At 49.2% G+C, this 27,888-nt stretch overlaps 8 protein-coding genes across 8 annotated transcripts; 3 read left to right on the top strand and 5 right to left on the bottom strand.

Annotated features, from left to right (window-relative positions):
- Positions 1–1,509: 1,509 nt before the first annotated feature.
- GIQ15_06823 (aldo-keto reductase) lies at positions 1,510–2,419 on the bottom strand (the record flags this gene model as incomplete). The annotated part of the gene is made up of 2 exons (XM_033554240.1): positions 1,510–1,845; positions 1,904–2,419. The coding sequence occupies 2 exons, from the start codon at positions 2,417–2,419 to the stop codon at positions 1,510–1,512; spliced, it is 852 nt and encodes a 283-aa protein (XP_033403755.1).
- A 1,005-nt stretch (positions 2,420–3,424) lies between these two features.
- GIQ15_06822 (feruloyl esterase B) lies at positions 3,425–5,050 on the top strand (the record flags this gene model as incomplete). Its single annotated transcript, XM_033554239.1, has 1 exon — positions 3,425–5,050. One exon carries the CDS (start codon positions 3,425–3,427, stop codon positions 5,048–5,050), a length of 1,626 nt encoding a protein of 541 aa, XP_033403754.1.
- A 2,828-nt stretch (positions 5,051–7,878) lies between these two features.
- GIQ15_06821 (Sec8 exocyst complex component specific domain-containing protein) lies at positions 7,879–11,844 on the bottom strand (the record flags this gene model as incomplete). The annotated part of the gene is made up of 9 exons (XM_033554238.1): positions 7,879–8,862; positions 8,918–9,025; positions 9,084–9,229; positions 9,288–9,423; positions 9,492–9,935; positions 9,995–10,111; positions 10,165–11,132; positions 11,192–11,365; positions 11,430–11,844. 9 exons carry the CDS (start codon positions 11,842–11,844, stop codon positions 7,879–7,881), a joined length of 3,492 nt encoding a protein of 1,163 aa, XP_033403753.1.
- Positions 11,845–12,265: 421 nt separating this feature from the next.
- Positions 12,266–14,421, bottom strand: GIQ15_06820 (DNA-directed RNA polymerase III subunit Rpc3; the record flags this gene model as incomplete). The annotated part of the gene is made up of 4 exons (XM_033554237.1): positions 12,266–13,291; positions 13,356–14,156; positions 14,306–14,362; positions 14,413–14,421. The coding sequence occupies 4 exons, from the start codon at positions 14,419–14,421 to the stop codon at positions 12,266–12,268; spliced, it is 1,893 nt and encodes a 630-aa protein (XP_033403752.1).
- Positions 14,422–14,840: 419 nt separating this feature from the next.
- GIQ15_06819 (processing/enhancing protein) lies at positions 14,841–16,460 on the top strand (the record flags this gene model as incomplete). Its single annotated transcript, XM_033554236.1, has 4 exons — positions 14,841–15,098; positions 15,200–15,374; positions 15,448–16,310; positions 16,365–16,460. 4 exons carry the CDS (start codon positions 14,841–14,843, stop codon positions 16,458–16,460), a joined length of 1,392 nt encoding a protein of 463 aa, XP_033403751.1.
- A 671-nt stretch (positions 16,461–17,131) lies between these two features.
- GIQ15_06818 (mitochondrial DNA replication protein YHM2) lies at positions 17,132–18,355 on the bottom strand (the record flags this gene model as incomplete). The annotated part of the gene is made up of 5 exons (XM_033554235.1): positions 17,132–17,186; positions 17,256–17,928; positions 18,008–18,123; positions 18,189–18,213; positions 18,301–18,355. 5 exons carry the CDS (start codon positions 18,353–18,355, stop codon positions 17,132–17,134), a joined length of 924 nt encoding a protein of 307 aa, XP_033403750.1.
- A 938-nt stretch (positions 18,356–19,293) lies between these two features.
- GIQ15_06817 (citrate synthase) lies at positions 19,294–23,013 on the bottom strand (the record flags this gene model as incomplete). The annotated part of the gene is made up of 10 exons (XM_033554234.1): positions 19,294–19,482; positions 19,542–19,842; positions 19,908–20,463; positions 20,525–20,585; positions 20,647–20,694; positions 20,754–20,838; positions 20,920–20,984; positions 21,049–21,176; positions 21,857–22,629; positions 23,003–23,013. The coding sequence occupies 10 exons, from the start codon at positions 23,011–23,013 to the stop codon at positions 19,294–19,296; spliced, it is 2,217 nt and encodes a 738-aa protein (XP_033403749.1).
- An 879-nt stretch (positions 23,014–23,892) lies between these two features.
- On the top strand, positions 23,893–26,818 carry GIQ15_06816 (uncharacterized protein; the record flags this gene model as incomplete). Its single annotated transcript, XM_033554233.1, has 8 exons — positions 23,893–24,012; positions 24,090–24,335; positions 24,591–24,693; positions 24,842–25,864; positions 25,929–25,962; positions 26,020–26,188; positions 26,251–26,455; positions 26,514–26,818. 8 exons carry the CDS (start codon positions 23,893–23,895, stop codon positions 26,816–26,818), a joined length of 2,205 nt encoding a protein of 734 aa, XP_033403748.1.
- Positions 26,819–27,888: the final 1,070 nt, after the last annotated feature.

Here is a 27,888-nt window from a genome sequence, read left to right as displayed (position 1 = left end):
AGACTTAGTTTGATATCCGATATCAAGCCGGTATAAAGCGTAGTCTCAGCCACTATATAGAGCTTGCCATCTATATATATAATATATTTGGAAAGTGACGCTGACAGTACAACGCCAAACCGAATTCCGTCCTCATGAATCCTAGTCCGCCGTACAGCACTCGCCCGACGCAACGGAATATCTCCGATGGGTTGTCACAGGCAGAGTATTCAACCGTACTTTATGCCCAAGGCTTTTCATCTCCTAAAAGAACCTTTTCTGTCCTTGGTAACCTGCACGTCCTTAATGACCTGCTCCGCAGGAAGTTAAGCAACAACAATTCCCATCCTTAATGACTTGGCTAGAAATATCAACTAGTTAGCGAAGAGGCTTGAGAAAAGATCACTAGTCTCTACATACCTTTTAAGGCTGATGATATCTTATCCTCCGTTTCCTTGAGGCTCTTACAAGCCTTAGCAAGGATAGTAGCAAGATATTCCGTAGGCTTTAAATAATATAAGCCTATACTTCGGAGCGGGGAGTCAAAGAGTCGAGCTTATAGGAGATGCCTAACTAGGTCATCTCTCCTTGTCTTTCCGCTACCGGCGCAATCTCGAATGAAGCCCAATATTATTGCTAATATTATCTGCTCCCGGTTTTAAGGGCGGAATCCAGGGAACATGTCTGTTCACAGGAAAAGATATTCGACGGCTCGATGGATACTAGCTCTGTGCCCCTGAAGGGCATGCCAGCCACAAGCAGAATACATAGCGCCAGTTGCTTGATGAACGACTCCGCTTGCTCGAGGTATACGGTCGCCGCCGAACGGACTATCGATCTATCTGAATGAAATATAGCTGGCTGCTGGCCGTAGCCTCAACTCTCGATCAATCGATGCGGTTCGAATGGGCAGCCGACATCTGCATCCTCGCGAGAGAAGCTCCCGTACGGAACAGATGAGTAAAGTGGCACTTGGTGGACTCGATGAGCCTCTGAGAGGTCTGAGGTGCGTGAAAGGATTAGCTGCGATGTAGCAGCAGGGTATTAATACCTAAGGTATTCCGTAGTGACTATATGTCTACCTTCACTGGAATAAAAGTGAAGAAGTTGCACCCTTTGTCGTATACACCCACTAAGCCTAATTAGGATATTTAACTACAACTATCTTTGGCTATTTGCACCATCCCCGTCGAATGTCTACAAATATCACCCTAGAGATAGGGCCAGATCCTTCTTGAACCACCGATAAATCGACGAGAGAGACAAAGGATGACATGGGCGAATCTCGTTCAATATCCGATTTACCTTCGATTCGCTCTATCATTGATGACCGGATACTTTACTCCCATTTTTGTTGACATACACGGTGATTTCTCAAGCAGAGCTGCTTATTTTTAATTGATAGTCAAAATATATACATGCCTCTTTGTTGTGCATCATGAAGTTTCTTCATTGTCAAAATAGTTGACCTCCATATGTTCAAACCTGCTTCTTTCCCAGGCTCAAGTATATATCAAAACGTACCCTTTACTACTCGTTCCCCACAAACTTCACAATGGCACCACCTGCCTCCTCATCCAGCCCATCAAGAACAGCCATATCGTCGTCCGTAATATCAAAATCAAAAACCTCCGCATTGGCCTTGATACGGTCTGGATTGTCGCTCTTGGGCAACGGCACCCAGTCCTTCTGAAGCGAGTAGCGAATCAATATCTGGCATGTAGTTTTGCCGTATTTATTCGCCAGGTTGACTAAAACGGTGTTGCTGGCTTTCTTGTTTCTGACAAGCGGACAGAAGGCTTCGAGGATTATCCCATGTTCCTTGCAGTATGCGGCAGCTGTCTTTTGTTGACACCATGGATGGAGCTGGTTATCATGTTAGCCACTCGCATTTTTGTAGCCCGTAGTTGACCGTATATCTCACCTCTATCTGATTAACATGTGGTGGCCATGTTTTCGCATATGCTTTCATCTCTTCCATATGCTTAACGCCATAGTTGCTCACGCCTATCGCTCTCGTCTTCCCTTCTGCGAACAACCGTTCCAGCGCAAGCCACATATCCTTCCTCCCTTCAGCGCCTGAACCAGTACTGTGTACTAGAAACAGGTCAACATATCCCTCTTCACCATCAATCTTCCTCACGCTCTCCAGCGCCTTCTTGTACGTCTCTTCTGGAGTATCACCCGGAGTCAAGATCTTGGTCGTCAGGAAGAGCTCCTTTCGATCAATGCCGCACTTTCGTACTGCATGGCCAACCTCTGCTTCATTGCCGTAGAGCTGTGCAGTGTCTATATGACGGTATCCAGCTCGAATGGCGTTTATACAAGATTCTTCGCACTGGTTGGTGGGGGATTTATAGACACCGAATCCAAGGCGAGGTATCTTTACCGTGGACTTGGGAAGAGTGAGAACGTCTGCGATGGATAATTTGGGAGCCATTGTCACTATATCCCTTTCTTCACACTATGATCGATGCTAACTGGGCTTCGTAGTTCGTTGTAACGAGCGACTTTGCGGCCGTCGCCAAAACGCTCGACGTGGGGTACATAATGACGTTGATGCCGAAGTCAAAAACGTCTTGTTTATCTGCACCCAGCGAGGTCTCGCAGCGACATCAAAGCTGCAAAACATCAACTGGGCCTAAGATCAAGAACGAAAGAGATATAAGATAATGGAAGCCCGGCCAGAGAGACGTTTCACCGTTCTCGGAACGCTCCGGATGCGGATGTGGCTCGGGAGACTGTTGCTCATTCCACGGCTGGTTCCCCTTCAGCTTACGATCAGCTTTCACACCAAATTTACAAGCGGCGATGCATTGTTACATCGTTGGTCCCAGAAAATACTCGAGCGGATACCCATGTTTAGAAGCCTTTGACGATCATCGAGGCTATTATTATTATTATTACTCATTCTTAGCATCCTCGCCTCATCTACTCACGCAACATACGGGGGCTTGTCGGTGGCGGAGCGGCGGAGCATCGCACCAGATCGGATATCTGCAGAACTCCAAACCAGCTCCTAAAGACGAACATCTAGAGAGGAAAAACTCGTGAATGGCTGTCGGGAATTGTTGTTCCGAGTAGCTAAATAGTTAGCTAGGGGTCGATCTTATTGCAACGGGGCCTCTAGTAAGGCTGGCATGGGTCAAGGATGCATCTTCTATCCAGAACAAGATCCCGCCCATCTGAAGGATCAAAGTCACGGCTATGCAGCGTTCGAGAGGTTGTTCACTCCATCTACAATTCGAGGTCCAAGGATATTTTGTCGTGTCACTTGCAGGGAGCGGAAAAATGAGCCCGCAACCGGGAAGCAGGGTGATCCTCCGCTGCAGCTTCCCATACATCCAGATGGTCAAAGATATAAGAAAGACACAGCATCCGCCCGCCTTCATTAAGATTCTGTAATAGCATCAAACAAACAGCACTCACATCCAACTCACTCACCATGCTCACCTTTCCTCTCTCGCTATGCATGTTTCCCCTTGCCGCAGTTCTCGGCTCTGCGGCACCGTCCATTCAAAATGGCGGTGGTACAACCTCTAGTTGTGCTTCTATACCGGCCCCCCATGTCCCAGGAGCCAAAGTCTTGTCAGTAAAAGGCTATGATCGAATGGTCCAGGTGCCTGGCAGCGCACCACTGCACTCCAACATAACCCTCAGCATTTGCAATGTCGATGTCGCCCTCACGCATAAAGGAGTCAATGATAAAGTTCTAGTCACAGTCTGGCTGCCTACTCCCGAGAAGTGGAATGGACGCTTCCAGGCCACGGGAGGAGGTGGATTTGGCGCCGGCTTCTTTGACCTCTATCTTGGTCCTGCCGTCGCTGAAGGATATTCCAGTGCTTCAACCGACGCCGGTGTCACGGTGGACCCCTGGGACGTCAGTAAATGGGCTCTGGATAAAGATGGCAAAGTCAACTATGGCTTGTTGGAGAATTTCTCCACCCGATCGATACACGACATGGCCATCGTCGGGAAAGCTGTAACGAAGAGCTATTATAAGAAGCCGGCCAATTATTCCTACTTCAACGGTTGCTCCAACGGTGGTCGACAGGGGATGGTGGAGGCTCAGAAATATCCAGACGACTTTGACGGCATTTTAGCAAATGCACCAGCCGTTTACTGGCCACAACTTCTCGCTGCAGACGAATGGCCACAAGTCGTTATGCAATCTGAGAAAACGTTCCCATCTGAATGTGTGTTTGAGGCCTTTAGAAAGGCCGGTATCGCCGCCTGTGATAAATTGGATGGAGTGGAGGGCGGGGTGATCTCAAATATCGACGACTGCGATTTCAACCCCCTCGCTCTGGCCGGTAAGAAGGTGGAATGTGGTGGGAAATCGACCACCATTACTCTTGCTGAAGCCTGGGTCGTTAAGAAAATCCACGACGGCCCCAAGACCACATCCAAGCGGAAACTGTGGGATGTAGTGCCAGTGGGAGCCTTCTATAACGGCACTGCCAACCACACTCTTGTGAACGGAGCTCCCCATATTGCCCCATTTCTCGTTTCTAGCTCCTGGATCAAGTATTTCTTGAAGAAGGATCCGAACTTTGACCTTTCCACCCTCACGTACGCCGATATTCCCAAGCTGCTTAAACAAGGTGTCGATGAGTTTGAAGGGATCACCCAGTCAGGCAACACCGATCTCTCTGCTCTCCAAAAGAGCAAGACTAAGCTGCTCACCTGGCACGGTTTGGCAGATCAACTCATCCATCATCAGGGTACGATTAAATATCGCAAGGAGGTCGAGCGTCGATTGGGAGGCGGATCCAAGGTAGACGAGTTCTACCGTCTCTTTTTGGCTCCAGGTGTAAACCACTGCGGCGCTCTTGGAACGAACGACGGCGCGGTTCCCGTCAACCCGCTGGGCGTGCTGGAGAAGTGGGTTGAACAGGGCGAAGCGCCAGAGACGATTCCTGGAGTGGCAACTGACGAGAACACTGGCGCTGTCACCTTCACTCGAAACATCTGCCGTTATCCTCTGGTCGCTCGCTATAAGGGGAATGGTGACAAGAACGCGGCAGAGAGCTATGAATGCGCCCCTGATTTTGGGTCTCACCACTACTAGGAGGCCGTTGACCAAGTATATATTGCAACAGCAGACCTGATAGCTATATAGTAACGATATATTTTTAATAATTTTTGTCCTCTCAATACATCCCTGTCGCTTGATTCTAGCCCTTTGGACCATGCTAGTTGCGGTGTGCACGGCACCAATCCTCGGTATCAGAAAAATAAGAAAACGAATCACCTCTTAGCGCAAGGGTTTTCAGCCTTGTGGGGTGTTCATCGTGTTTCCTCTTGGTATTCGGATATCCCCTATCCTTCAAACGAGAGGAAGCGTCTATATTGACCATTTGTCATGACCGTTTATTTGTCACGGCTAACTATAGCGGACATATTTGTCACTGACGGGCTGAGCGAGCTTCAACTCAAATGATTCCAAAAAATCCATTCAGCCCTGCGCGGGTCTTAAGGACAATTAAGCATCCCCTAAAGACCCCAGCTAAGGCCCCCCTAGCTTTAGCTGTATGCTTAACTAGCCTGGGGACTCCCATATGGCGTCGTTAGGCTGGGAGATCTCTGGCGGCCGGGCGTCTTTCAGCTGTACTGTTGGCCGTTCTTCGAGGCTGCAATATCGCATCAGGGGCCAATTGGAGGATCTATGCATCACTCTAATATCCCGCCCTCAAACAGTTCGTCTGCATGGCCCAGTTTTGTCCGAGTTACGGATGAAATAATATAGCTGCGACTCTTTCAACGGAACTTACGATGGCCCCGCAGATGCATCGTCACCAAGTTAATAACTTTGCATAGCGGGACAAACATATATATAGAGCGAGGAACCTCGGTTTTGTGTTTTGATTTATCGATAGCCTCGTCTTGACAGTTTTGATTGGATATGGAGTCAAGTAAGATACCCGACAGCGTCCAGATGGACTCCAGCGACTCCGACCAGCCAACTCGAGCTTTGAATGCGTGTGAGCCTTGCAGACGAAGGAAGAAGAAGTGCGATAGACAATCACCAGCGTGCGGTTCGTGCCAGAAGTACGCTTCCTTTTATCCGAAGTTCTCATCTCTCCAGGGGTAACGCGGTATGTCATATATATACGCTGACCCAAGAGTGACAACAGATACCTCTTTCGATGCGCATATTCCAAAGTAGGCCGAAAGTCGCAGCTTCGGACTCTTCGTGAACGGTTACGGATTCTAGAAAATGCTATGGCAACTCAGGAGAGCGGTGCCTGGGTACAGGATGACATGCAGGTTGCTGCAACTCTGATCAATGCCTCAACATTCCGGGAGATCGAGCCTCCCCAGATATACCCCGTTGAGTCGCAATGGTATATACCGGAGCTGCTACGATTCTGTAAGTCTAATATTGTCCCCTTCAGACCTACGTATAAACATGGCGAAACTACAGAATATTTGTCTCATTATGCATAGATAGCGGATCCATCGCCATAGAATCACAAAAAAGAGATTCATTCCCACAACTTGATAGATTGCGAAATATATGGATGACAACCGCCTTAGGAGACGCCTGCATGTTTCACGTCACATTATATGCTACATCTACATATATAGACCTACTTCAAGGGAATAGTGACAACGTTATCACCCTCTATCACCAGACAGAAGCCCTTCGGCTTCTCACCAACCGACTTGCTTCCTCTGACCTAGAAATTACAGATGCCTTAATCGCAGTGACAATGACTCTAGCGCAGACAGAGGTATGTCCCTCACTGGCCATATAGACCTCGTTGCAGTTAGAAAATGTACTAATATACTACCTAGAGCCTTTCCGGTAATACTTGTGTTTCCAATGCACATACTGCTGGACTACAAAAAATGGTGAAGATAAAGGGTGGCCTTGAAAATCTGGGAATGGATGGCTTGCTTGCCGAGTTGATTTTCGTGTGAGTGTTTTACTAAGGGGTCACCTACGCGCTCGAAACCTGAGTCCTAATTACCTCCATTTGTTCATAGTGGTGACATTATGGAATCTCTTCTCTCTGATACGGAGCAGGTGTTTCCATGTGCCTCTTCCCCTGCGCCTCCCCCGATGGCACTACTATCAAATATTATTTCTTGGGAGACGTCTTCTCGTGGTTCAATACTCCTTGGCCAAAGCCCAGCTACCATTCTTGGACTAGTCCAGCACTCAATGCTATCTATTGATACTCTAATCAGCTACCCCGTCGAAGGACAAGGAGAAACTTCTTCATTTTTCCAAAAATTCATCTATTTGCAAGAAGAATTTTCATCTCTAAGCAAGGATTATACTGTTGAGCCGGACACTAGCACGCCTTCCACGGACATTCACCTTAGTGAATGCTGTCGTCTAGTTGCCCTGCTACACTGGAACCTTGTCAACAATAAATTTTTCTCCACGGTAGCAGGCATGCTACCTATAGACGTTCGAGAACTCAAGACGGCTTTGGAGAAAATAGACATCATGACATGGTCTAGGGTTACACCAAGGATATTCATCTGGGCTGGCGTGACTGGTGTGGCAGCCTCGCAAGATTATGCAGAACGGGCATGGTTTGCTGCTCGTATGGGGCCTGTAGTAATGGCTCAGGGCACCAGCGGGCTCTCTATGCTTACCCAGGGGATGGGGCTCTATCGATGGCTGAAGAACCCGGTCGCTGTATAGGCAACGATACACTGTGAGGGGATTACCGCACCTCTCCCTTTCCAAATGACTGAATGGCGTGAATGATATAGCTCAGTGGAACTGAGTAAACGACATGAACATAGCAGAAGCTCTGTGTACGATAAATAGCCCGACCAATACCTAATGATATCAATCCAGCCCTTTACCAAAATTAAATCTAACAAGTATATATATACAAAAAAGTTAAAAATTGGGTGAATGAGTAGAAGAATAACCTAAGAGTCCCACATTACCTCACTTAGCCTCAGTAATGCATCATCGCTACCCCGTTTAGCGGCCATGAATTCCTCTCTTGACTCAGGCCCTTGAGGACCCTTGAGTGCTGCAGAGAAGCACAGTTCAATCAGAACCTTCAGCTCATCGTAGGTGAATGGCTCTCCATTGCCTTCTTTCAATGCCTGGCTACCCATTTCCTTAAACCTGTCTCTCTCTTGCTTTGCATGTCGCAGTGTTTTTCCAGAGCCTTCGAGGAACCAATCTAGGAATTTAGCGCTTTGAGGAAGTGCCACAACTTCGGGCATAGAGGCAGAAAGCTCCTTGTCTAACGACAAATTGCTCCTGGATGAGGCCGGAGATGGAGACACGACTATGATGTTCTTGAGGTTCTGTTGAAGGACAAGAACATCAAGCTGAAGTCTTAGTGCACCATTGTTATTCATTGCCCCGATGAAACGGGTACTGGACACCAATGCACGGTCTATCAGCCTTGAAAGGCATGAAGTGATATACCGGCATTCATTTGGCCCAAGATATGTCGACATTCTAGCGCCAAAGGAGATAAGGTCGTTGTTCAACTCTAGCACACAGGGCGAGGCGGACGTTGGTTCAACCGTTAGAATGTAGGCCCAGTTATGCTCTGTTGACGGGTTTCTATCTGCATCTGATTGCCGGCTATCCTTTTTGCCCTTTAAGGCCCGTGAAATCATGTAAATCGACCCACAGCGGATATCAAGGTGGAGAGTAAAGAGGGATGTAAAAGCAAGGCTCTGAATCGACTTGATAGCGTTATCGAAACCAACTACAGATTCTTTTGTCATTGGAAGACGGAGGGGCCGCTCCAAGTCACCAAGTCTTGGTCTCATCGACGTCTCTAGTGTCCAGCGTCGAGTGGGTGCTACCTGCCTCGATTGGGTGTGGCTTGAGTCTGTTTGGTGAGGAGTAATGTGACGCAATTTGGAGAGATTACTTGACAGCCAGTTCTGAGGTAAAGAGTTAGATACAGCTAAAACTGTAGAGTGATACGGAAATTCTCACCATGCTATTATAAAGTAACGACAACGAGCCGACTATCTTTGGATCAGATATCATATCGTACCCTTTCAATGAGATTTCATTGGTTGCATTGATGAGAAGTTCGATTTCCTATATATAGCATTAGTCTGTATCTCTTCATACGACACTTTATTGAGATAACACGCACCTTGTTAATTAATGCCTGTTTCTCGCTGGCAGAGCTTTCCCATATTTTTTGTCCAACGTCACGGAATTCGCGTGATTCGGCAAATGCTGCTGAAGTCTTCAGGGCTACACCACCGGGGTGGTTTGGAGATATTCGAGTCATAAGAGCTGCATCGGCCTCGTTAGAATGATCGCTTGACAGAACAGCATAGAAGTCTGTGCTTACCCTTATACCACCCAGAACATTTATCGTAGTATGTTACGATTTGATCAATGATGAGTTGGGTGAAAGCTTGATCATGAGGTATGCTATCTAGCATTCTGCTAAAGGTTTTTATTAAATTCATGAAGTTTATGGTTCCCTATAAGTTGTCAACTTGGTTAGACACTAGACTTGTCAATAATCTTCAAGGCGAATGATAATACATACCCTGAATATTGGCCTTGTAGAGTGCAAAGCCCACTGAGGATCCTCGGTGTATGAGTCCACCGATATGAAATTAATGGCACAAAGTTCACTAACAGCTTCATCAAGCTGTGGCTGGAAAACGTTTATCAAAAATTCATCCAGGAACGGCGTGAGTGTGCTGGTCACAATATCCGAATTGGGAGGAACTATTTCCTTAAGTCGGTGGATAAAGGAGAGCGCTGGAGGTAGAAGCAAGCTGATATTAAACACGCTTGGCTCAATCAGCAGTTTATGCCCAGTTCCCGAACTTTGCTGGTTTGAGTTGCTGGTGTCGCCAGCCGAAAACATCTGACGTGATTTTGGCACAAGCCCAGGAACAGAGGCTCTCAATATTTCTGCCAGATCATCCTGCTCGGCTTTCAAATCGGAAGCGGTTTGGTCTACTTCGGACATTTTGAAAAGTTTCTATGTTTTCATTTGTTAGACTCGTGTCTGGCAAAGAGTAGAGGTGCTATGAAGCTTACCTTCGTTTTATCACGTTTGATGGAAGACTGGGCGTATCCGTCATCAGCTACTCTAGTGGTAGTTCTGAAAGATTCAGTCCCGTCCGTAGAAAGATAGTCATGTAGTAATGACCGCATCTATACACTCTAATTAGCATCATTATCGCCAACTTGACAAGATATATAAATACCTCGCTTTGATAAAGCTTCCATAATTCCTGGAAGCTGCTTGTCAGGTGGACCTCGTTCGGGAGGCTGTCTCGTTTTACGATGCCATTGATAACTTCATATATGACGCGGTGTCCCTCAGCAATCGTCTCGAATTTGGCGTACAAGTTCCATAAGAATTCAGAGAGAAGATGCCCTCGTTCCGAGGTGGAATCTGGAACCGTACCGGGAGCCCGAGCGTCCTTTTGAATGTTTGGGTGCCTGTTGTTAACCTCAGCACCTGTCTTGTCAACAACACTGTACAATTCGACAGGGAGCCGTTGTTCAATTCGGTCAACCACAAGCTCCAAGCTGCCCATCTTGTGCAGAGCTTCCAAAACAAGATGGATATAATAGAAAGTGTCGGACTCTGGGTTGCGTGATAAATCTTCCACAAAGGGTGTGACTGCATCTAGAGTCGATAGGTATTGATAAAGCGGTTTCTCCCAAGGAGCAGTTCCACCAACTCCGCCAGTTGACGTTCCATCTTTATCAGACGAGGGTTTCCACCTGTCACAACAGTATGGTGATTTCAAGTACAGATGATCGTGTAGCTCCTCAACAAGGATGTCCGTCAACGAAGTTTCCTGGTTGCTGAAATATGTTCGAAGGTCGCCTAGCGAACCTATATTCGCAAGCTCCGGACGACGAAGTAGAACGGTCCCCTCATTAAGTATGTCTACCGCAGCAATAAATTTCTTGTCCGACATCCGTGCCTCAAGCTTTTCGGGGAGGGATTGGGCGTGTTCAATCAGTTCAAAAAGCTGTAAGATGTCGTCGTATGATTGTGATGCCACCGCCTGATCCTTCAATTCCGGCTTCATAGTGAGCAATCCAGCCTTTGCCTCCAAGAGAGCCGTTTTCAGGGATCGAATTTGGTGTTGGGAGCTTTGTAGGTTCAGTTGAATGTTATGGTACGTCCCGAGTAGACTGTTAAAGCCGTGATGGTGCTCTGTGAGAATGTTCAGTATAGCTGCCTCCAAGACCGCTCAGATGAAGAATATCACCCACCGTTCACCACTGATCGCAACGCCTGCTGGATCTGATTGTGTGTTCGTATAAACTCTGGTTCTCTATCTGCGCGTCCGAGTGTGCTTGTATCCATCAACTGCAGGCCAACCTGGACGGGAACGCATTCGTCGTTCGCCATGAAATCCCACTCATCTTCGATACCTTGAACGACATCTAGTTGAAGCATCAGAATTATAATCAGTAAGATATAACTCCCAGGTGGTTCATGGACACATACCATCGATCTCCTCAGCCCCCTTTATCTCCCGGCCTCGTCCACCACGACTGGCACTCCGCTGCCTGGTATTCTCATCCCGCCTCTGTCTCTCGGTGCTTCTAAACCGGCTTTCGTCTCGAGGAACGCCCCATGAAGGGCCATCGTCTATATCCCGACCTCGCGACCGCGCGGATACCTGGGGAGACAACTGTTCCATCGAGTCGCCAGGCGAGGGAGACTCGAGATAGGTCCCTCCGTATCCCCCTGTGCGCCCCTCGCGCGGCCGGCCATATCCATTTGCGGACGAATTCATTGATCCATTATCCAATACGTCTTCGTGGTCGTGGTCGCGTTCTCGTTCAGGAGCGTGTGCAGTCGTGAAATAATCGTTGCTTGGAAAGTAGCCGCTGCCTGGAGTTCTGTTGCTTGTGTTCATGATGTAAATAGAGCTCCAAAAACGCCCAAACCATAGTGGGTCCAATCACGAACTACAACAAGATATAGACCAAGCGTATAAAGCCAACAATGTAAAGACCAATACTGAGAGTGTATAGAGTAGAGCCTATGGTTGATTTGTTGTGGCGGAGCTTCTAATTAACATTTACATCTACCAAAGAATCTGTGACTTAGAATTTGTAGTTGTAAGAAGTAGCATAGCGTACATGCATTCCAAATGAGATAGAATAGTATAACAAGTGTGATATGTATCCATCATTATATCGTATAAGAGTAACGGCATCACAATCCAATGCTGCCTTCACAGTTCAAAATAAACTCTCTGGGGGACTCTCCCTGAAGGGCATTCCTTCACTCATCAAAAGGTACAGTAATACATAGAGATTCAGGGCTGGGGTCTTCTAATAATCTCTTAACACAGCAACAAGGTCATCCAGCCTTGCCACTTCACCTAGGAGCAGTGTCTCCTTGGCTTCCCATTCCTGTAAAGCAGCCATATCAGAGGCAGAGAGGTAGCGTTCCATATTACGCTTCACATCAGAGCGTTCTGCTTTTTCAATCAGCATTTTTAGTTTGCCCCGTTCATACGCAAGGCGCTGGAGGCATCGTGCCATGCTCTTATACGTATCCTCGACAAGCATCATAACAACCCGGTCAGCGTCATAGAACCAGAGATATATTGTTCGAGAAGGCTGGCGTTGGGCATCGCGGGGAACTTCTTGCAGATCTATAAACCCGCCAGATTGAAGGCGTGCTAATATCTGTCTTAGATCCTTTGATGGCATAAGACTTATTTCTTGGAGGCGTTTCTCGTCCAACCTCCCCTTGGCTGCGAGGACACGCAGAACACGCACTGCAACGGAGCCATAGCGCGATTCGACAAGACGTTCGATCTCAAGATGGCGTAGTTGTCGGGCAAGATGTCTGAATTCAACGGCCCATGTGATAATCCCCGAGTCCAACCTCCGCGTAGAGAAGTGGTAGGGCTCTGAGGCGAGTAGGGTAAGATGTTGTGCAACTTGAAAAACGCGACTTTGAGCTTTGGCCTGAGGATCGCCTTCGCCGTCTTCGTCGTCAAAGTCATCTTCATCTTCCTCGTTCTGGTCATGGCCGTTTTCAAGGTTATTCGGCTTTGGTCCCACAGGAGCCAGTCCGGCAATGCTCCCAACAAGGTCCAAGCTAGGATCAAGATCGTTGACTATGGTGTGCAAGGGGATGGGAGCAGAGTAATGTTGCCCTTCTTCCCCTTCCAGAACAGGTTCATCTTGCTGGCGACATCTTTGAGTTTTAAGCTCGATGCGCGAGAGGAGTGTTTCGTAGACTTGTGAAGTCACAGGCGATGTTACCTGATCTGCCATCTTGATGAGCCTTTGACTCCGGAGCGCAACATCGAATTTTTCGTAATTGATGCGGATAACCATATTACTCTATTTCTCGGCGGTTAGCTCTAGACTTTCAGTAATTCAAATCAGGAGCAGATGGTATACTCACATCCAATGTTACATCGTCATCCTCGTCCTCATCCTCATCATTATCCGACAAGACGTCGCCATTTACTCCAACCTGACCACCTTGGAAACTATCATCGAGCCTCGCTCGTTTTCGTGGACCCTCCGAATCCCCGTTCGCTGCCCGCCGTTTTATTCGTTTGGTAATATTTCGAGGAATCAGGCCATAGGCAATGACCCCGTTAGACCATTCCTCTAGCATGATGCCCGCCTTCTCTTCAATTTTCTCCTCCAATTTTTTCCCTTTCAACGCCTCGGTTTCGCCGCTTGCCTTGACCGCTCTCCTCGCTGCTTCACGGAGATCCGACGGCGATTGGAAATGGACATCTTTCACGCGCATAATGTAGCGGTATGCAGCAAGTTCTCGAAGGGCAGAGTTGAGCCTGGAAGCGCCATATCCGTTCTCGTTTTTGTGGTGTCCAGCAGTTCCATTCACGCCGTCCTCCAGTCCGTTCTCCATGAGACTCTCATCTCCATTCTCCAGCGGATGGTCTCCATTCATGCCATCAGTGTTGTGGACGCCGTTGCGCGAAGGAGGGGCAGGCTGAAGCTCGGGGAGGGTCTCCAGGTGGCTAATTTTGACATGTCCAAGGGAGAGTATCGTAGACACAACTTTTGCGGTGTACTCTCCCAGCCGTTCCCTCGTCAATTGCAAGATGCTTCCTGACCGCACCAGCAGATATGCCGCCCGCCAATTCGCCTGGTAGTATGAGACTCCGTCATCGAAGCCGGTGAAATGAAAGATAAGCTGCTGCTGGATGAGGACGGCCAGGCCGTGCTTCACCTGTCGAGGCGATAGGTGCGTGTTATGGACTATCCTTGGGAGGGGTTGGCGCCCATGATGGAGGAGGTACGAGAATATCAACTATGCGCCGTTAACCCTCTTCGAACAACCCAACAAACCCCAACAAAAGAACCAGAAGCAAGGCATACCGAGTATAACTCCCCGAAATTGTCTGTGATCAGGAGTCTGCAGAGTTCCGCGGCATACTATCCTCCTGGTCAGCGGCGTCCGGCTAGTTAGTCAGAGGAGCTCTTACCTGCGACATCTTTTATAACTTCTAGAGAGATGCCAGCTTCTCTAGAAGTGTGCAGAGGTCACGAGTATATATTCATGGGCCTCCTACCAGCGTAGTATCAGATCCTCTTCTTCTTCTTCTTCTCTTCTTCCTGTTCCGTCCGATAATTCTCTTCTTCGTCTTTTTTCGAGCTTCAAAAGAATAAGCGGGACGACCTTCACGTGACACGAAAAGAGGCCACCACGTGACTTAGAAGGCGGTCGTCAAGCTGACCAATCAGAGTGTCCGCATTTGGCCCATTTCGTGACCGACCGGAAGCTTTTTGGCATCAGAAAGTCGAACCTCAGACCAGCGAACTCATCCTCCTCCATACCAACTCTCGCCCTGCAACCCCCCGGCTCCAGCCCACACACCTCTCTCGGTTGTATTTCCCGTCGACACAGAAGGCAATGTTGCTTCCGCGAGCTTCCTTTGGCCGGAATGCCGCGCGCGTCTGGCGCAATGGCTCCTACAAGCAGACCGTCGCCCAACGAGGCATGGCATCGCACGCTGGCCTCGAGTACGAGGCGAGCGAGACCGCTGGCGTGAAGATTGCCAGCCGGGAGGTGTCAGGACCAACTACCACCCTCACCGTCGTTGCTAAGGCTGGTTCCAGATACGAGCCATTCCCTGGCTACTCCGAAGTCTTGGAGAAATTTGCGTTCAAGGTGAGCCGCCGGATGGCCGATTGTTCTATCAATTCGATGGATCACGGCGTATAACGAAGACGATGGAGGCATTGGCTGATGATTTTGGATCTCAATTGCAGTCTACCCTCAAACGCTCTGCTCTACGAATCACCCGTGAAAACGAGCTGCTCGGAGGACAACTTTCCTGCTTCCGATCAAGAGAGAACCTCGTTCTCTCTGCCCGATTCCTGAACAACGACCTCCCATACTACACCGAGCTTTTGGGAGAAGTCGTTTCACAGTCCAAATATTGCCGTAAGGGCCCCCAATTACTCCTGCTTCCCAGTTTCAGAATGATACTAAAGATGTTTTTTTTGTTGATATCAAGGCCATGAGCTCGACGAGCTTATCCTCAACCTCGTTAAATTCTCCCAGAACACCATTGCCGCAACCCCAACCGCTCAGGCTTTGGACTCCGCACACAGCCTTGCTTTCCACCAGGGACTTGGAAACGCCCTCACTATCCCAGCCTCTGCCCCATTGAAGAAGTACGTCAACGCTGAGGGTATCGCCGCCTTCGCCGAGGGTGTCTACACTAAGCCATCCATCGCCGTTGTCTCCAGCGGTTCCAACTCTGCCGAACTATCCAAGTGGGTTGGCCAATTCTTCAGCGAGCTTCCCTCTTCTACCGCTGCCGGCAAGTTCGCCCCCGCCGCTACCCAACAGACCAAGTACTACGGAGGAGAGCAGCGAATCTCCAGCCAGGCCGGAAATGCCGTTGTCATTGCCTTCCCCGGCTCCAGTGCCTACGGTACTTCTGGATACAAGCCCGAGTTCGACGTTCTCGCCGCGCTCTTGGGCGGAGAGTCCAGCATAAAGTGGTCAACTGGATCTTCCATCCTTGCCAAGGCCACCGAGGCATTCCCAGAAGTCCAGGTCTCTACCAACCAGGCCTCTTACTCTGACGCTGGATTGTTCTACGTCACCCTGTCCGGCCCAACTGCCGAACGTGTCACCCAGGCCACCAAGGCTGCCGTCGAGGCCCTGAACAAGGTCGCTGCCGGCAACGTTGCCGCCGAGGATGTCAAGAAGGCCATTGCCCACGCTAGATTCCGTGTCCTCGACGCCGGATCCAGCTTGATCACTGGAAGCGAAGCTACCGGCTCTGCCCTCATCCACGGTGGCAAGCCATTCAGCATTGCTGCCAACGCCCAGGGTCTCGAGAAGGTCACAGAAGCTCAGGTCAAGGCTGTAAGTTGATATCATCACATTTCATTGATAAAACGATCACTAACACGCTACTAGGCTGCCAAATCCCTCCTAAGCAGCAAGGCTTCCGTCTCCACCGTCGGCGAGCTCTTCACGCTCCCATATGCCTCCGACCTCGGTCTTACCGTGTAAATATACCCACAGGAACAGGAATCCCAACCACAATCGCTGAACCCAAAAAACACACACCATAGACTCAGCGCGCCTTTTTGATGTTACCTTACTAGTTGAAATAGTTGAAGAGAAAGAAAGAGGGATTAGATAGGTGGCTTTTCTGCTCTCTTCCCTGCCCTTTATCTCTCCGTCACTCTCCATTTTTGCTCTCTTTTGTTTGTTCTATCTAGTAAATGTACTTATATAAAGAAGAATCCAAGTGTTTTTCATACATATTTTTTTTCATCCTCACTGTATCTTCAGTCACTTGGTTTTTTTTTACAATTTTTCTAATTAGACCAACAATGTGTTCTACAAGGGTTCATTTGGTCTCAGTCATTTCGTCTTTAGATTATGTTTGAACCCAGTACATAAAATGATTAAAAATAGAGATAGAAGATACATAATGAAGAAGGGGAAACAGTTTTTCTACCCACAGAATAGTAGCAAACATGGATGTAAGAATACAGTATCTTCGTGGGGCATGTAGTATTTTGATAAAAAGTGGTGACATGAGAGGAAGATGGTAACGGAGAAAAGAAAAAATACATTATTTCTATAAAACTAATAGAACATGCTGAAAGACATGGGGAAACGAAAGGAAGGAAGAAAAGAAGAAGAATGTGTTTTTGGTCATGGGTTGAAGAAGCTTAGTGTTTAGCGGTGACCTTGTCGCCTGTTAGCTTCTCGACGGCTTCCTTGGCCCTGTTAAATGAAGATGGGTTAGTATGTTAAAATGACTACAAGACACAGGTAAAATGAGGATGAACGTACATATCTCCGAGAGCAACCATGCAGACGGTCTGCCAGATACCAAGGCCGATACGAGGAGCCACACCTCTGTACAGACCCTTGATACCGTTCTGGCTATAAATATAACTAAAGGTCTTGCCGACGGTCAAGTTCTTGGGACGGTTGGGGTCCACTGTCTTGCTCTGCATCTCGACACGGATGACTTCGATAGGCTGGTTCCAAGCCGACAAACCACCACCGATAGTGCTGGCAGCGATCTTCTCCAGGCTGCTGAGTTTCTGTCCGTCTTCCTTTCCAGTGACGCTGCGGATACCGGTCTCGGCAAGTCGGGATAGACCGAATCGCGAACCCCAGTTGGTCGTCTGTCGAATGGCGACGGCATTGACACCCTTGTTGATTCCACGGATTCCCTCGCGGCGGTAGATGTCCATGAAGGTGGCGAAGGTGCTTGGTGGCTTGACGCCTGAAGCAGCCATCTTGGACTTGGTGATTTCGACGGTCTTCATGCAGGTACAGAAACCCATGGTAGCGTAGGCCTGGGCAACACCACCGGCCATACCACCGCTGATTCCGCCGACGAAGTCATTGGCGCCGAAGGTTTTGGCAACGTACTCGGCTTCTGACGCGACGAAGAGGAGAACAGCGCCCTTGGTGGATGCCTCAATCCAAGCCCATGGAATAAGACCCTGGTAGTCTATTTCAAGCAAGAAATGTCAGATTTACTACACTGTTGTAGGAAAAGGGAGGAAAAAATATGAGGTGTCGCTGCTTACACCCAAGCATGCCACCACGACCCCAGATCCGACCCATGGCTCCAGCGAAGGTATCCGACCGGTTAGCAGCCATGGTTGTCTTGATCACTTCCAGCGGCTGTCCGAGGGAGGTAACTCTATTCCAAGCAGATCTCGTCAGCAATTGCGCACGCATTGAGCAGGAATTAATTCAGAAACGTACTCGAACAGGTTCAGACCCGCGCCAACTAGAAAAAAAAAATCATCAGCATCAATCGCAGTCACACAGCAAATCGCCATCACTCATCGTATAAGCCAGCATGGAGGAAACATACGTAGCAAATTGCTAAACTTGACCGGCTTCTTCTCGATCGTTTGGTTGGAGGACATCTTGGATGCTGGGACGCTGAAAGGGGCCCTGACCAAGGGAAGAGAAGTACGGGGTGGGAGGAGTCCTTATTTATGTATCGGACGCGGCTGGTAGGAGCTGACGGAACACACCCGTCGGACCTTGATGTGTATATACTGCAGATGGAGCGAAGTATAGCGTTTGGGCCGAGGAAGCTTCTTGCTTCGCTTTCAATTGAGATATTCAGGGCAATGAGTGTTTCTCGACTCCGGACTCGGCTTTTGAGGCTATACGGCAATTTCAATCGTTCTAACTATTCACAGCAGCGCATTAGTCGGGACAGCTCCAACTCATCACAAGCAACATGATGCCTTTCAGCGGTGGGATATGCTCCGTTGCGGACAGGGGCCAGTGGATCGCGACAGGCACCGAACATCGGACAAGGAACGAAGAGGCCCGGTTAGAGGAAACGGAGTCTAAAGCTTACCTGGCTGTTTCTTCTTCTTCGCGAGTGTATAGCTGAGCGACAGTGTCAAATTGCAAAGAGTGAAAAGAGAGATGAGAAGAGTCGGAGGAAAACTGAAGCTGATATTCGGGTCCCTTTTTCTTTTTTGGGCCTTGAGGCCGCGGCCTGCCTGTGATGGGCTTACATAAGGGGTGAGTGTGGCAGTTTAGCGGGCCATGTTGGGAGGTTTAGTGCTGGCAGGGCGTTAAAACGCGTCCCTAGCAGCTCAACAAATCCTGAGGGAGCCGCGATATACGGAGCATTTCATCCTCAACCGCCGATAAAAGGGAGTGGACAAAAGAATACATTAGATATAAAATACAACTAGGATGCTGCTCCTATAGGTAGTTACACAGGTGAATCAACAAAAGGAAACAGGGGGTGGTGGTCTTGTCAGCGTTATTCTAGACAGCCCTGGAGATCGCGCGACGGTCTATATAGCTTTTTGTTCGCTTTGCGCTTGCAGGCTCAAATTTACAACTTGGCTCCGGCGAGCTTAGCGTAGGCCTCGGTGCTGAAACTCTTTGGTCTCTCGATGGGGGCGCCGACGGCACGGTCGATGATCAGCTGGGGGAGGACACCGAGAGCGCGGGAGACACCGAAGAGGACGGTGTAGTAGCTGGCCTCGGTCAGGCCGTAGTACTGGAGGAGGACACCAGAGTGCTGTGGAATAACATGTTAGCTGTTGGCTCTGATTGAATGACAGGAGTAGTATAACTTACAGCATCGACGTTGGGGTAAGGGTTCTTGGTCTTGCCGTGCTCGGTAAGGACGCCAGGAGCGATCTTGTAGACCTGGCTGACGAGCTTGAAGAGAGGGTCGTCGGGGAGGTGACGGAGGGCGAATTCACGCTGAGACACGTAACGGGGATCGGTCTTGCGGAGAACGGCATGGCCGTATCCGGGAACGACCTGGCCAGCGTTGAGGGTGGACCAGAGGTAGTCCTTGATGGCCTTGTCGCTCAAGTCGTTACCAATGACCTTCTGCATCTTCTGAAGCCAGTTCAGGACTTCCTGGTTGGCCCTATAAACAGTGTTAGCGTTGGGCTACGACAACGGCTAAGCTAGGGGGTAGCGGGTAGAACTTACAATCCGTGGAGTGGGCCTGCGAGACCGTTGAGACCGGCGGAGAGAGAGAGCATAGGAGAGCTCAGGGCGGAACCAACCAAGTGGGTCGTGTGAGCACTGACATTACCACCCTCGTGGTCAGAGTGGATGGTAAGGTAGAGACGCATCAGCTCAACGAAGTCGGCGTTGTCACCGTATCCGAGCTGGTTGGCCAAGTTGAAACCGTAATCCTTGTCCTTCTGGACGGGAGCAACCTTGCCGTCCTTGAAGACGTTGCGGTAGATACGGGCAGCGATGGTGGGCAACTTGGCGATCAGGTCCATCGAGTCCTCGAAGGTGTACTGCCAGTAGTCCTTCTTGTTGATACCCTTAGCATAGGCCTTGGCAAAGGCGGACTCGTGCTCAAGGGCAGTGACAGCGAGGGAGAACTGGGCCATTGGGTGGAGGTCAGGTGGGCAGCGGTCGATGAGCTCCTCAATGAACTTGGGGACATCGGAACGGGCAGCCCATTCGGCGGAGAGCTCGCGGACTTGTTGTTCGGTTGGGACCTCGCCGGTAAGCAAGAGCCAGAAGAGACCTGGTAACTTGTTAGCTCAAGTACTTTTTCAGACATGTGTTCACGGTTTGACTGTATGCACCTTCTGGGAGTGGCTCCGAGCCACCGGGGGCCTTGGGGAGGAGCTTCTGGCACTCAGGGATCTAAATTTTTATGCATTAGCTAAGAGAGATCGTGAAGGTCTGTCCACTTGTAAGAACTTACGGTCTTTCCACGGAAGCGGATACCCTCCTCAGAGTCGAGGATAGATCCCTAACAGAGCATTATTAGATTCAAATTCGCAGTATAAACCTGACCAAGCACATGCTTACCTCCCAGACAAGGGACTTGATTCCACGAGCACCACCGTAGACCTGGTCTAGCGTAACGGTGCCGAGAGGGAAGTCTCCATGATCTCTGCAAATTGTACAAATTCACCGGTCAGTTCAACTCGCTCTGGGCCATCAATTCCTCTCATTACGCAACCAAACGACGTACTTTCGGAGCTTCTTGATCTGCTCTATTTTCTCTGGAATCTGCGCGGCGAAGGTTTCTTTGAGAGACTACAGTTGAGAGATACCTAATTAGCACATGTCTCCATCTCTATCCCGGGCATTGAGTACGTACTGGTGCTTTAGCGCTGGAGTACTGGCGGAGAGCGTTGTAACCAGCGGCCTGGACAGCCGGCTTGGAGGCAAGGGAGGAGGTTCGGAGAGCAGCGCTCCCTAGTCTGAGTGAAGAGGCCATGGCAGCGACTGATGAAAAAATAGTGTACAGGTATAAAAGTACACGGCAGGAAGAAGAGAAGAAGAGCGGATGGATGGGCAGAGGTGGAAGAGATGAAGCTGAAAGGGAGAGGAAGAAGTTTCGAAAGATATTTTGCTCGTGAGGGTATTGTCGGGACCAGAAAACGTGATCAGATGTTATTTACCACGGCAGATCTGGCACTTTGATCGCGTCACGTATGGTAACCACGCCTGGCTCCGGTATTTGTTGGGCCGGCGGTGGTTTTATCTCCCTTTTTTCCTCGCGCTCTCTTGCACCAACGAAACAAGGAGCCGTGGGATCAGGAGCAGCTCAACGGCGGACAGATGCTCTCGCCCGCTCCCCAGGCCACGGCACGATGGCTGCTTCATAGACAGCCCGACGACAGCTCAGATGCAGCGCATAGTTCGGCAACACCGCTGTGCCGAGGCTCAAAGATAGAGTTCCTAGTAGATGCATCTATGGAGATATAGCAGCATCGATATATTCATCGTCATCCCCGAGTGTCTTAGATCGGATCTATCTGTGACGTAAACACATCTGTACATTTGACGACCGTGTGACTTGTGAAAATGAGGATTAAGACGGCTTTCTATTTATCTCAGTGTTAAGTTGATATAAAACTATCCCAGTATATAATCTTGGCCTCAAAAATCTAATGTCTGTATACCCGGTGGCTCATCCCCTGTTAGACCTTTCTCCTTCAATCGCACTGCTCTCCTCTCAAGATACGCCTTGTAGGGGGCCTTGGGTATCATCTTCGCTTCGTCCTCCCATGGCTGATATCCAACTTGCTCCCAAACCTCCAACTGGTCCATAAAGTTGCTGTTCGGCCTGATCTTTCGTCTGGCTTTAACGTCTGCCAGCACGACATCACGGCTTTTTCCGTACTTGCGCATGAGGTAGGCGATTGTCATCGTAGAACCTCGGGAGATTCCTCGATCACAGTGCACAAGGATCACATTGGTGCTGGGGTTGTCTGAAGTAGAGGCCTGACTGTTGTCATCGGGTAGATCTCTTTCAAATTTGCGATTCAGGAGCTGAAGGTTCACATCGGTAGTGTGGTCGCCTTTTGAGGCAAACTGCGGCAGCCATGATGAAGCAAAGTTGCCCTTGTAGTCAATATCCACCGGCCTCCTCGTTGACTTTCGAGGGGCCGCATACACTTCATCAAGAAAATCGCAAAAGAAGTTCATTTGCTTAAGTAGATCCTGTGTCAAAGAGTCGTCACATCGGATGTAGAGGTGGTGGTCGACATGTCGTTTGAACCTCCCCCATTGCCATAGGGCGCAAGGGTTCCCAACAAGCGAGACAACCCCATAAATATGGTTGTCCTTGAGAAAGCTCTCCTCGTAGGTATTCAGCACATCGGCAACAAACAGTCCTGGCTCGATCTCAGAAGCCGGGCCGGGTTTCCAGCCTTTCTTCACTGGCGTGGATATACTGCCCTAATGATCAAAACTGCACTTTGTAGGCAGACATATAGAGAGTATCAAAGAAAGGCTCAATGTGTACGCTGAGGTATTATCCGCCTCTTTTCGACTGTTGTAAATATATGTGCGTTTTGTCTGCTATGGAATAAATAAAATGGTTGATGGATGCGGCGTATCAAGTCACAGGGCCATAACCAGGTAAAAACGAAGCAGTGACCTGCATGCCTGGGTTCTTGCCTGCACATAAGCCTTGATAGTAGTATTTGCAGTATTGTATATCAGGTGTCTAGCCACCTCCATGTAGAAGACTTGTACAATAGAACTATGGCGAATGTCTAGCTCATTACCTATTGGGATGTATATATCCACATAAGCCCACATACACACACGACATAGATCACACTCTATAGGTAAATCCACCCTCCTTCGTAACGAGACGAAAATATATAACTCGGGTCGACTATCCCGTAGCTGGAATAAATTACCCTTTTATGCTTGGTTTCCATATTACTATAGCAACCTCTAACAATCATCTGGTCTCTGTGGTAGTAGCCGCAGGCGCTATCTGTCACCTTCATCCTCATATGCCTTCCTATTGACTTATTTGCCGGTTATTTAGCCTGTTCTTTGGCTATTTATAGCCTGATCGAGATATATATAGAGCTGCCGGCAAGTCCTTATCTTAACAACATACCTCTTCTATATACTTATGATCTACTATGTCTTTGTTACTTCCATATCGAGGTGCCGGAACTACAGTTTAGCCGGACCGAAGGCTTCGAGGAAAGTCCCATCACGTGAATATTACTTCCTATCTGGGCTAGCGTGTTTAATTTTCTTTGCCTTCTCCTTGAACTTGTCAAACCTTTCTCTCACCTACTTACAACCCTCGAACTTCATCCTGTCGTCGTCCTTTTTTTCATCACTTTTCATCGTCTAACGTTAGCAGAGAGGCTGTCTCATCACTTGTATCTGGTCTGCTTGGACTTTATTCATCGCTTTCCTTGGGACTGTTAGTGGAACGGCCGTAGGCCCATCCTCTGCGCCTGTCGCTTAGCCGGGACTGTAGTGACGAGATCACCCATCAATCATCAAATAGAGACATCATCTACTGGATCACGGATAGCTTTTCCAACTCTCAGTAGATACAAGATACAGCATAGTGTGGATTCTTCCGCTCCAAAACCAGCAGATACCAACACAGCCGCCATCGTTGCAAGTATTAGCTTTCACTTCTTATACGCATAATCGGTAGCAGCCTACACTATCAGCCATGTCGTCTGCAGTAGCAGAGCTAGATGGCTATCTCCATTCCATGCTTTCCTTGAAGCCGCCAGGTGTATCAGGATCCAAAATTAATGGCATCACGTCGCTATGCACTGCCAATATTCAGGTTAGTCTTGAGGAACTCGGTGCCCTTTTCATATATCGAACCCCGTTACTGACGTGTTTATTCTCTACTACCTCTAGTCCGAATCAGTTTTGATGCAGAAAATCTATACCCACTTTAAACGAGCACCGGGAACACACAAGTTGGGCGTACTCTATGTCGTAGACTCTGTAACTCGACAATGGGTAGACTTAGCACGCAAAGCCGGCCAGCAAGTTGGCGGCAGCTCTCCAGATGGAACTTTTGCTGCGGGCGTTAACCGAGTGACCGAGCTTCTCCCAGTCCTCATGACTGATATCATAAACAATGCTCCTGAAGACCAAAAGGTACGCGTACTCTTAGACATGAAGCAAACTCAATATCTTTTACGAAACGGAAGAAGAGCCCTACAGTGCAACATATCATAGTACTAGGCATCTTGCCAGTGTGATGTTGCCATAGACACCTAAACCACCGTATCACCCTTCCTTTCCCCCTTTTACAACACTCGACTTTATATCCTCTACCCTTAACCATAGGTTCTCTCGCTTATGCCGTGGCTGAATAATTCCCACTTACGTATATCCCTTTTCTTAATTTAGGACAAAATCAAAAAGTTGGTGGACATCTGGGAGCGTGGATACACATTTCCTGCTCCTATGCTACAATCTTTCAAAGAAAAGCTAAATGCTCCAGTATCTCAAAGTAAGAAACCCCCTTGAAGAAGTCTTCGAATCCGCCCTCTCTGGTTTAGAAGAGACATCTGGCAAACCCAAACAACTCCAGGGAAACTCGAAAGGCTGTATAGGGTATAGGAACCCAGATTTTCTAATGTATTTTCGTCCTTTTTTAGATGTTGAATCTACAACTCCAGAGGGATCACCGGCACCAAATGCGTTTACATTAGGTGGTGGTCAACAGCAGCAGCAACAACAACAACCAGGCGCCCCAGCTGCTGCCGCAGTGCCTGATACGTCCAGTATCTTGAAGGCTCTCGCGGAAATGGCGAAGCAAAACACAGCTGCTCCAGCTGCCCCGGCCATTCCAGCACAGACTAGTTCCAGTAATGTATTAAACGCACAGGCTGCAATCCCTCAAACAAATGCCCCGTCTGTAGATCAGACTGCGCTACAATCTAACGGGCACTCCGTAAATCCCTATGCTGGAAACCTTGCCGCCCAATTCCCTGGTTTGACCAATGCAGCCACCCAGAATATGTTCCAAAGTCAACCCCAAGGACCAGCCGCTGGTACAGCTGGGTTTCCCGCTCAGAATCCGCTTGCACATTTGATGCAGCAGCAACAGCAGCCGGTCGCTCCCGCTGCTACTCCTGATGCCCTCCAGCAACTAAATCTGCTCCAACTCCTCGCCGCGCAGGGTATTCCACAGGAACAGTGGGGGACTGCCCTTCAAATATTAAGTCTTTCCAACGCAGCTAATGCTGGTGGCATGGGTAATATGAATCCAGCTGCATTGGCAGCCTTTGGTCAAATGCCCGCAGCGAATCAAAATGCATGGGGGTCAACTGCACAGGATACCTCATCACGTGACAGAGACCGGGACCAGGACTATACGCGCTCTCCTCCTGGACAGTATCGTCGTCGTTCGAGGTCTCCTGGATGGGATAGACGCCGTGAAGGGTCTCCTCCCCGTCGCCGCGATAGCCCTGTGTATGGTGAATACCACGGTGACTCGCCTGGCCGTAGCCGCGGTGAGCATGGAAGGGGAGGTCGTCGTGGGAACGACTACCGCCAGCGTAGCCCAGCTGGCAGGCGCCGTCGAAGCCCAACTCCGCCTCGCAAGGATAACATCTTACCTCCTCCGGGACCAAAGTTCATCGACTACGATTACTCGATTGGCGATGGAAACATTAAAGGTTTGTTCGCTACCCCTGTCTCCGTACTTTTTTATATCAAACGTTAGCTAACACAGTAATATAGTGCTGAGCCGAACATTGTTTGTTGGCGGTGTCACGTAAGTAACCTCTTACATCAACCAAACCGATCACGGTTAACTAACTGTTATGGATAGATCTTCCGAGTCTCACCTCCGTTCGCTCTTTTCTCGTTACGGTACTGTTCAAACATGTATTGTCAACACTGACAAACGACATGCGTTCGTCAAGATGGTCAATCGGCGCGATGCCGTGACTGCTCGCGAGGGAATGGAGCAGTACAAATCCGGCGACATGCAGCTTAGGGTAAGCATTCCGTTTGTTTCACATTGTTATACTAGACTTGTGTTTACTAACCCTGAATATAGACACGTTGGGGAGTCGGGTTTGGACCCCGTGACTGCAGCGACTACCATACGGGCGTCAGTATCATCCCAGTTGATCGGTTGACCGAGGCCGATCGCAAATGGATGCTCACAGCCGAGTACGGTGGTACCGGCGGCAAAGCCATCGAGAATGGAATGGTCGTCGAAGAGCCTGATATCGAGATCGGTGCCGGTGTTTCCTCCAAAGGTATGTCCTTGGCAACACTACCCTGGATTAATTCTAGCTTAACTAACATTATGAACAGCCATAAGCCGTCGCATGGCCACTGACCAAGGAGGCAAGCGTGGGCCCCAGTCCAGCCGCTACGGCCATGATCGTTTCCGCCGCAACGACCGTGGTGGTGATGACGGCCATAACAGCGGAAGCGGCGACCACGACCGTGACGCCGCATCTGGCGTGAATGCCAACGCCATCGGTGTCCCTCCGGCCGTTCCAGGCTTCGGATTCTCCTTCCCAGGCATGCCAATGTTCCCGCCCGGATTTATACTCCCTGGAACTCAGCCATCCACCTCCGGAGCCCCATCACAACCGCCCACCCAGGGTCAGTGAGTGAACCTTGACCCCGGCCTGCCCATCCACATCTACGGCGTTTGAAGAGTCATTTCGGCAAAGGAAAAAAAAAAACACCACGAGCAGGGCATGTTCTACCGTGAACCCAGCTCGAGACACACCATGCTACATAATCAATACCCCTTTCTTCACACTGGTTTCTCATTCTCATTACCAATTTGGCGTCGGTATTCTGTATTCTGTCTTCCTGGACCTTTCTATGTACTTGTTCTTGATCTCTCTGTTGTTCCATCGTTGCCTTTCTTTCTGGCATGGTTATCACCTTATAATCGTCTGTGTTATACCTCGAATTCAATTTGTACAGTACCTTGCAGTTCTATATCACGAGCGTTACATCCTATCACGTCTATCTCCATCACGTAGTCCATCTTCTACTATATCCATCTTCTATATCCATCACGTAGTCTGTCTATCTGCTGGCTGAATAAGCGTAACATCACGTGTTTCCATCTCGTAACATCAAACGACAGCGAAGAAGCAAACCGAAGCGCAATCAACAAGAAGCAATCGGCAGAAGCTAAGATGGCAGCGAGTTGCCTACGCGACGTCATGGGGTCAAAAGTGGACATCGCCACGCTTCACGAATTGCTTGTTCACTGCCTGTCTGTCGTACAAGGCCCGGAGTATGTCCATCTCTACTCGGTACCATAGTGAGTGCAAGTCCGTTGCTTTTCCCACGCGCCGGCCCTCGTCTCAGGCTAAAAGAAAGCGAAAAAGAAAGGCTGGTAGCTCATCCATCTCGTCTACAAAAAGGCGAAAAAAAAAGGCTGGTAGCTTGTTTTGTTTATGTTATTGTTTTGCTGATCTCGGACAGCGTAGCTCCTCAACCCCCTGCCAAAGCAAGCTGCAAGCCAGCGCAAGTGAGCCAATAATGGGACGACAAAAGGCGATGGTCGCGGTTTCATTCATTTCCACCCAGGTCTCCACACCACCCACGTCCGTCGCCCACGCCCACACATGACGGGCAGCTTGAGCTCCTCGATGACGCCCTCTGGCGGTTGCGCCGAGCAGGATCAGCGATATAGGGGGTTTATGGCGCATCAATTGGG

Source organism: Arthroderma uncinatum (assembly GCF_011692745.1).
Source record: "Arthroderma uncinatum strain CBS 119779 chromosome Unknown scaffold5, whole genome shotgun sequence".
Lineage (NCBI taxonomy): Eukaryota > Fungi > Ascomycota > Eurotiomycetes > Onygenales > Arthrodermataceae > Arthroderma > Arthroderma uncinatum.
This window is presented reverse-complemented; position numbering and strand designations above follow the sequence as displayed.